Below are 9,564 nucleotides of genomic sequence, written 5' to 3'. Positions count from 1 at the left end.
GCAATTAAGGTCGACTGAGATGAGCAGACTTATACATCCACAATGATGTATAAGATCTGTACAGAGATGGGGAATCTCTTTGCGCAAACAGGAAGAGGCTCTAGGGACTTACAGCAAATTAATAACAACAGGCAGCAATGGTAATATTAAACCCCCACACATCCTGTGGAATATTGGATTTTTTTTCGTCATTTAGGGGGAAATCACATCTTTGCAGCGTAAAGCAGCTTTTAATAAAATCAGAAATGCTATAACTGCACAAATACAGGCTATGATTACTCATAAACATGATCTAATCTCATATTTCCTGTACTTCTTAGGGCTAAGCTTGAATTTCATGGCAATTGCAGTGTAGACTATGCAATGTCTGTGGGGTTAAATAAGCAGAATTAATGACAGACTTTACTTCAGAACCAGCTATCGTATACCTAACCTCCTGGCTCCTCACTGTTTGACTAACCTTTTGACCCCTCTATCTCTAAGTTCAAGTAGAAGGACTGCAGACAAAGAAGGACACCAGCGCCATATCATCTTACAAATGCTTGTAATTAACTGAAAGGACAAGTTAAAGAGAACATTGGCAATTTAAAAATAAATCTCTTTTGGATCTTATTCCTTAAAACTGTCACTATGACCCAGAGGTGTGACCAAGTCATTGCTTCGCAAGTCCCGAGTCAAGTCCCAAGTCGAGACAGGCAATTCCCGAGTCAAGTCGCAAGTCCTACTCTTTGAGCTTCGAATCCTTTCATTTTAAAACTATATTTTAATATACTGTATATAATATTTATCTTTAATTAATATGTATATATTATATACTGCATGGCGGCACGGTGGGCGACTGGTTAGAGCGTCAGCCTCACAGTTCTGAGGACCCGGGTTCAATCCCCGGCCCCGCCTGTGTGGAGTTTGCATGTTCTCCCCGTACCTGCGTGGGTTTTCTCCGGGCACTCCGGTTTCCTCCCACATCCCAAAAACATGCATGAATTGGAGACTCTAAATCCCGTAGCCTGTGAGTGCGAATGGTTGTTTGTTTGTATGTGCCCTGCGATTGGCTGGCAACCAGTTCAGGGTGTACCCCGCCTCCTGCCCGATGGTAGCTGGGATAGGCTCCAGCACGCCCGCGACCCTAGTGAGGAGAAGCGGCTCAGAAAATGGATGGATGGATATATTCTATATGTAATATATTTTAAAATCCATTTTTATTTATCAAAACAAATTTGATAAGTGCATTGTACCTTTATAAGAAAATTAGGGGGCTGATCAAAATGTTTGCACCTTCAAAGCCAATCGTCAAGGGGGGGTCTTTGTTTATTGCCCCTTCAAAAACGTTTGATAGTAGGTTTTCAGTTATTCTAGGAAAATGCTATGCTGTGACTTACTTTTTCTCAATTTATTTCTGAAGTGACATTAAACAGACCTGTCACAAATAAGAATTTGCATCCAGTAGTTCTGCAATTAGTAATCAAGTACGGACAATTCTATCGGAATAATCAAGGATGAGGATAAAATATATTTTTGCTTGGCTAAAGAGCAATTATGATTACACAAGAGAAAATGAGACATTTTACTTACTAATGAAAGACCAATTTGTTTCCTCTTTTAGATAATCCACAGTATTTTTCCTAAATTCACCTTGTGCAGATAGCAGAAAACTGCATTTTCGTGTCTACAAACATTTCTAGTGATGTAATTTCAAACACAAATATAAATACATTTCAATTTAAACTTGGTATTTTTTGTGAGTATCAAAATCATAAGGCATTAATAATGAAAAAAAAAGAGGAACACAAGTTTGTCATCTTGTAAAGATACAATTTTATACAATTGTGCTATCTCAGTCAGAACACTAGGGGGACTATGTAAAAATATTACGTCAAAAAGAGGCGAAGAAAAGGACATGAAGAAGAATGTAGTTTCACGTCAAATAGATGCTAGCTGTGTGCTGATCGACTAGTAAATAAAGTGAATTAAAAAAGAGGGAAGTAAATTAGCAACATTTCAACTCGACAGGTAAATTTATAATTTCTTGGTCCATAAAATCCCAAATATTTGGGCGATCGTTCTGATATTTTCAGAGGTTGAAGTGGCCATAAGTAGAGATGTCCACATACATTTTGGTGACAATTGTTTGCAGTTTTGTGACATTTAGCAACGTAAAGGGTTTTCACTATCGTGAGCATATAGAGGAGTCGAAGAGACGTCACAGAAACGCGAGCTGTCATCAGCTCGCCAACTTGTCTCTAGCCCGGTGAGATTGCAGTCTTAGTTAGAAATTGTTAGGAATAGTGTGTGCTTCGTTCGCTTTGTTTTATTATTCATTAGTAGAACAAAGGCTGAAAGTCGGTCTAAACTTACGACATACACCATGACTGAATTATATGTCCTGTTTATTGACCTGCCTCTTGGGCAAGAGCAATTGTCTCGGCAATTGTCTGCAAAGTTGAAGGTAAATCTTTTAGTAACGCACGAATATAGAAATAAGTAATTTTAATCTTATTATGCCTCTATATGTTAGATTGCTCATCACTGCTGCAACTCCGCCCTTTAAAGGGCAACCCATTTCTGCAAAACCTTCTGCTCTGTCATCTGTTTTTGTCTCATGTATTCTGAACTATTCCATTTAGCCTGACCAAGACCCTTCCCTAGATTTTTTTTCTCCACCCTCCCCCTTCTTTTTTGGCCTCTCTCGCGAGCCAAGCAATCTTTTCCTTCCTTTGCGAAACAACAAGCATTTTCATGCCGCAAAAAAATCTCATGCTATGAACCCGTGACAGTTATTTTATTACCAAACAAAGTGCGAACCCGTGACAGTTATTTTATTACCAAACAAAGTGTCCTCTGTTTCACGTGTCTTCACTCACTAAACCAGCATCAGAATCAGAATCATCTTTATTTTGTCAAGTATGTTAAAAAAAACACACAAGGAATTTGTCTCCGGTAGTTGGAGCCGCTCTAGTACGACAACAGATAGTCAATTGACAGAGAACACTTTTGAGACATAAAGACATTGAGAAACACAGTCACTGAGCAATAAAGGGTTGCTAGTTATCTGGTGATGCCGGCACAATTTTTTATTTATTTATTTATTTTTTTAATGCTGGACTGATTGCCAGCCAATTGCAAACAATACATACAGTACAGTAGTTCCCTTCTTCTTCTTATCTGATTAACAAAAAACTAGTAAACATCCTGTATTGAATGTCCTGTCTCTGTCATAATCAGCACAGTTTTTCTGCCCGTGAATACAACAATATTTTGCTTGGCAAATAGAGTCATCTTGTCAGTCACTGAACCACAATAAGAAGTGAGGTATGCTTTAGGCCGACAAGTACTTTCGCAATGTGTGTTGACACACTGACATACAATTCCTGAGGAAAATATTTGTTTTGAATTCACCAGTTCCTTTTTTCCCCCTTTCCTAGAAAAAGAACAAATTGGTGACCCACTTCTTCTCACAATCTATCTTTTGAGAAGGGATGCTATTGTGGAAGTATTTTTCAGACTTTTTTCTTTCATTTTCATCACAAGTGACAACATCCCTCTCAAAGTAAATTACTTGGATGGACCTTTAATGTAAAAGTGACGGGGGTTGCGTCACCCACATCCCCCACGGGTGCAATGCCCCTGACAACTACAGTGATCCTTTGCGATACGAGCGAGTCGATTTACGAGTTTTTCAAGCTTTCGTTCGGACGATTTTTTTCCTTTGATTTACGAGCAAAACTGTGAAAAAATGAGCGCTCTGTGGGAGCAGGAAATTCAACTTGCTTCACAAAAAGCAACAGTTTGGCAGGGAGTGAACAATTCTTCAAAAAGAGGCTTCAAGCTGTTTATTGCTGCTCCCTGTTGAAGTTTACTCTCAATGTAAACATAAACCAAAGTGAATTAAACATTGTGTATTTAAAACAACCACATAGCTTTTACTTAAGTCCATTTAGCCTAATGCTAACAAACAATGCAAAACGCCATTGACAGGCTGACAAAAAGCATCTATTTAGCGGAGTAACAGTTTATACACAAACGGTACATGAACACGTGTAGGCAGACAGTATAAAAATACGCACAGGTCATATATTCTTTATCGATACTCTGCAAAAAAAGACTAATATTACAGCAGCTCACTGAGTCACTTGCCATAGTTGTGAAACTCTTCATTTGTGTTTGCAGTACTGTATTATACTGCCCCCTGGTGGCCAGGTTTAACACACCAGAAGGACCCTAATGAATCATGATACACAAACTGTTTAATTCTTTATTAATTATGTAATTACTATATGTTTTTATAGTGCATGATATTTTACAGTACTATTTTCCTTATTGAAAACACATTACAAACAAAATTGTTTTTTTGGGGCGGAGGCTGGAACAGATTAATTGCATTGGGAAATATGATTTGAGATATGAGTGTTTTGTCACGGACTGAATTAAACTTGTATCTGAAGGTAATATTGTATTAAACAAAATATAATTGCTTGATGGTTTGGTTTTAGCGTGTTTAATAAATTAAAAGTGAAGAATGTGAAAGTGTCCCTTGCATTCTTGGCTTTTTCAGTATGCAGCCATCAGTTTGGACTGATGGCTTCTTCCTTGTCTACATTCATCGAATAAGGAAATTAACTCACTGTGGCAGATCGTCAAACTAGATGTTTTTGAGGTGTAGACATAGCTGCATTAAAATGAATTCAACTGACGTGGTAAGGCGGTTTTTTGATTGATTGAAAGGCAACTAAAATTCAAATGTGTTCTCTCAGCAGTTAGACTTCTAAGGCAGTCTTCTCGCACATACTGAGAGGTGTTTCCAATCACGGAGGTTGAAAAAAAAGAAAGAAGTAACAAATCCATTTTGGCGAAGTAAGGAGTAGAAAGTACAGCCATCTATTTTCAAATGTAGGGAGTAAAAGTAAAGTCCACTAAAAAAAAAAAAATACTGAAATAAAGAATAGATACCTGAAAAATCTACTTAAGTACAGTAACAAGCTATTTGTACTTCGTTACGTTCCACCACTGTGCCCACATTTGTGTTGGTTTTCTCTGGGTAATCCGGAGGTTCGTTTAACTGAACACTCCAATGGTGCGAATTTCTCAATGTGCGATTGACCTTTTACCAGTCCATGTCATACTATGCCTCTTGCTTAGACAGTCAGCTGGCATCTGCTCCATGACCCACGGCCCTAATGATAACTCCTATAGTGCTTATAGGAAATGGATGAATAATAATAAGTGGCACGGTGGACGACTGGTTAGCACATCAGCCTCACAGTTCTGAGAACCGGGGTTCAAATCCCGTCCTCGCCTGTGTGGAGTTTACATGTTCTCCCCGTGCCTGCGTGGGTTTCCTCCCACATCCCAAAAACACGTATGGTAGGTTAATTGAAGACTCTAAATCGCCCATAGGTGTGAATGTGAGTGCGAATGGTTGTTTGTTTCTATGTGCCCTGCGATTGGCTGGTGACCAGTTGAGGGGGTACCCCGCGTCTCGCCCAGAGTCAGCTGGGATAGGCTCCGGCACGCCCGCGACCCTAGTGTGGATAAGCGGTTCGGAAGATGAATGAATGAATGTGTTATATAGTTACAATACTACATCTCAAAACTCAACATTATTTTTTTTCCTTATTTAAAATGTGAGAGTTTATAATTTTTAGATTGCCAGCATTCAGAGATGGCAAAAGTACTCACACTCTGTGTAAGTAGAAGTACAAGTAATAGAAATAGAGTAAATGAGTAAAGTAATATACAATACCCGTTTTGTGTGTTTTTTTTCTTTTTGCGTTGACGCAGGCTTTTACACTATCAAAACAACGTTTCCCCCATAGCTTTGTTAACGTTGTGACATGACAAACAAAATAAAAAAGCTAAAGTAGCCAATGATAACCACTGAAAAAAGACACCTTACCTGTCACCTTACCTTTTTCAGAGAGAGAATTTTTGAACATTTTTTGGAACATAACACATACCCCACGAATCATTCGTCAGGGCCAACATAATCAAACAATTCTCTTGAATAAGGCTGTGCTGGGGAAGATCTTGCTTCTCCAAATCTGTTGTGTCGTGGTCGTAAATGCTCAAGTGTTTCACGTTCCTCCATGTTACAGCTGTTTTTTCTGCCTTCAAGTCTTCAAGAGCTCAGTCACTCATATCAATCAAGATCTCAACTACGGTTGACTTTACCTCTCTCCAGTGATGCCCCCCAACCCCCACATCATGTCATCATCCATCCATTTTCTGAGCCGCTTCTCTTCACTAGGGTCGCGGGCGTGCTGGAGCCTATCCCAGCTATCATCGGGCAAGAGGCGGGGTACACCCTGAACTGGTTGCCAGCCAATCGCTAGGCACATACAAACAAACAACCATTCGCACTCACAGTCACACCTACGGGCAATTTAGAGTCTCCAATGAATGCATGTTTTTGGGATGTGGGAGGAAACTGGAGTGCCCGGAGAAAACCCACGCAGGCACGGGGAGAACATGCAAACTCCACACAGGTGGGACCGGAGATCCTCAGAACTGTGAGGCAGACGCTCTAACCAGTCGTCCAGCGTGCCGCCTCATGTCATCATGAGGATGAAAAAAGTAACAAGTCTATTTTGACAAAGTACAAGTATTGTTTTTCAAATACTGTATAGGAAGTGAAAGTAAAACATTTTCAGAAATATAAATACTCAAGTAAAGTACAGATACCGGAAAAATCTACTCAATTAAATTGACAAAGTAGTAGTGTATCGGGATACAAGTATAATTCTTTCCGTGACCACGCTAGTAACTCAAATCACTCTTATCTCATTTCATCTTTCCCCGTTGAAATTCATGGAAAGGCCACTTATCCATTCCAGCCTCCCCAAAAAACAAACCAAAAAAATACTTTTTAAATGAAAAAACAACAAACACAAACAAATTATTAAATACTAAATAAAACACTTTGTGTGCGGCACGCTAGCCGACTGCTTAGCACATCTGCATCACAGTTCTGAGGACCGTGGTTCAAATGCCGGCCCCGCCTGTGTGGAGTTTGCATGTTCTCCCCGTGCTTGCGTGGGTTTTTCTCCGGGCGCTCCTGTTTCCTCCCACATCCCAAAAACATGCATGGTAGGTTGATTGAAGACTCTAAATTGCCCGTAGGTGTGAATGTGAATGTGAGTGCGAATGATTATTTGTTTATATGTGCCCTGTGATTGGTTGGTGACCAGTTCAGAGTGTACCCTGCCTCTCGCCCGAAGATAGCTGGGATAGGCTCCAGCACGCCCGCGACCCTAGTGAGGAGAAGCGGTACGGAAAATGGATGGATGGATGAAAACACTTTGCATCAATTGAATGGCCATTGTGCTGCTGCCTGCCTTGGCCACCTGGGGGCATTATAAGACACACAGACGCATATACTGTACATGGACATCTGTACAGTATAGACGTCTCAGCTCCTCGCAGAGGATAAAAAATATATGAGAATATGTGACTGTGAGTACTGTTATATTGAATGTCTAACGCTGTGTCCGAAATCGTTTACTCACTCACTACTCCCAACTCCCCATGTAGTTTTGCACTATAGAGTGGACTATATCATGAGCTCATTTATAACAGCTTTCGGACACTACACGGCGCTCTGTCGCTCAATAACAAAGTAGGCTTTTGCGGTGGGTAAAAGGTAAAATAAAAAAAAAGATTGCTGCACATTAATAAAATGAGATTTTGTAAACAAATATGTGTCATGTTCATGCAAGTTAGCGATGCTCAATAACTTGTTATAGAAGCGTTACTGTACATTGCTATAAAAATGCCAACAGTAACAACAATGACTCCTGAATATTTTGGGTGGTATATTTTTTATTTTTGGGGCTGGCTTTAACAAAACGTAAGGGGGTGGTGGGAAGCACAGTGTTAGGGGAACACTGCCCAACCACAGAACCACCATTGATTGAACCGTTTTACAGACAAGCATGTGCAGCAAAGCCAATGCTAGCTGTAAAGTGGACATGCTTCTGGGCTCGGTTTACAGCCCTGTGTTTGTCCTGGGGTTTCTTGTCAATACCGCGGTCCTGCGTGCGTTCATGCGACAGGCCTCCTGGACAGACACCCACGTCTACATGTTAAACCCGGTTATAGCTGACTCTGCCCTCATCATCTGCATTCCCTTTCGGATTTACCATTCTTTTTTTCTGCCTGGACAAGACTCTGTTGTTCACCTTCCTTATTTACATTCATTACATCAATATGCATGCTAGCATCTTGACCACTACGGCCATCAGTGTCCACCGCTACTGCACTGTTAGGTTTCCATTGTGGATGAGGTCATGGAGAAGGAAGAAGGAGATGGCCTTTGCTGTGTGTTTACTCATTTGGGGATCTTTGGTGACGATCGCCGCTGTCTTCCAGAAGGAGAATTATCCTAACAAACTGTGGACGTGCTTTGAAAGATGTGAAGATCAACCTTTTGCTTTCAATTTTGTCTTCATTCTGGTATTTCTTGGCTTCCTCACTCCTTTATTGATCCTAGTTTTTGTTCAATTCAGATTATCAGTATTGTGTTAAAGACAGACGGCGAGTCATCACCGCTGCAAAGGAGTTTTATACCGTGATGCTTACTATTGGACATTTTAAAATGTTGCCCTATGTTGTTATACAGTAACTGTGAGTCGTTCAACGTGTACCTGATTTTAAAAGGCGGGCCTGGCTTGTTGAGTGACGTGGAAGTCAGTAAATGAGTTTGTACAAAGGGCTGTCCATTTTCTTGTTTTAGCTTTAGCCACTTTGTGTGGCGAGTGACTGCGTCAGTTGAGGCCGTCGACAGGTCGGGAAGATATGCTTGTGTTTACTGTATTTTTCTTTACTGTTTGTTCAATAAAGTGAATGATTGAGCACCAGCAGCTGTTTGCTCTATCCAAACCACCTGTTATGGATTACAATATGTTCTAACTAATGGTGGAAGGCTTAATTCAATTAGTTGACATTGTTTTCTTTACTAGAGACGTGCAGTTGAGTAACTTAAGCCAGTTGGACTCGAGACGTGCAGTTGAGTACCTTAAGCCAATTGGACTCTGCAGTAAGTGCATTGCACTTTAGGTTGTTTTATTAAGTGTGAAATGATCCAAAACTTAGGACATTCTCTGGCTCTAAAGCACTCTTTCCTCCTGGCTCCAATTTATTGCTACGTAAGTCATCAGTAACAATCCATGTGGAAAAATACAATCCTGCAAATACAGCGAATAGCCGTGATATAAGTACAAAGGAAAATCTAAGATGCACTGAACCTGCAAAAAACGCGATATAGCGAGGGACGCCTACATATCTTTTGTAATGCCAGTCCAGGAACTATTCTGACACACTTCGTAAATGCGTGAATGACAGAGTGGGTAAAATGTTATATAATGTCAGTCAACTTTGCAGAGGTCATCAGGTTGCAATGTACAGTTTCATTAGTTTGGTGGGTGTGTTGCCTATAATTAGGACCAGAAGTATTAGTAGTAAGAGTTTATGGCCTTCATACACCACCACAATGGATTTGATGAACTCTGTATGGTTAAAGTGCAGACTTTCAGCTTTAATGTATTAGGTTTCACAAAAAAAATATGGTAT

General features: G+C 40.2%; 1 protein-coding gene across 1 annotated transcript; it reads left to right on the top strand.

The window, feature by feature from the left end:
- Positions 1 to 7,928: 7,928 nt before the first annotated feature.
- gpr35b (G-protein coupled receptor 35 b) lies at positions 7,929 to 8,520 on the top strand. The gene is given in 2 exon segments (XM_061694396.1): positions 7,929 to 8,141; positions 8,143 to 8,520. Coding segments are annotated over 2 exon segments (591 nt in total).
- The last annotated feature ends 1,044 nt before the right edge of the window (positions 8,521 to 9,564 follow it).

The sequence above is a fragment of the Phycodurus eques genome, chromosome 13 (genome assembly GCF_024500275.1).
Source record: "Phycodurus eques isolate BA_2022a chromosome 13, UOR_Pequ_1.1, whole genome shotgun sequence".
Classification (NCBI taxonomy): Eukaryota; Metazoa; Chordata; class Actinopteri; order Syngnathiformes; family Syngnathidae; genus Phycodurus; species Phycodurus eques.
This window is presented reverse-complemented; position numbering and strand designations above follow the sequence as displayed.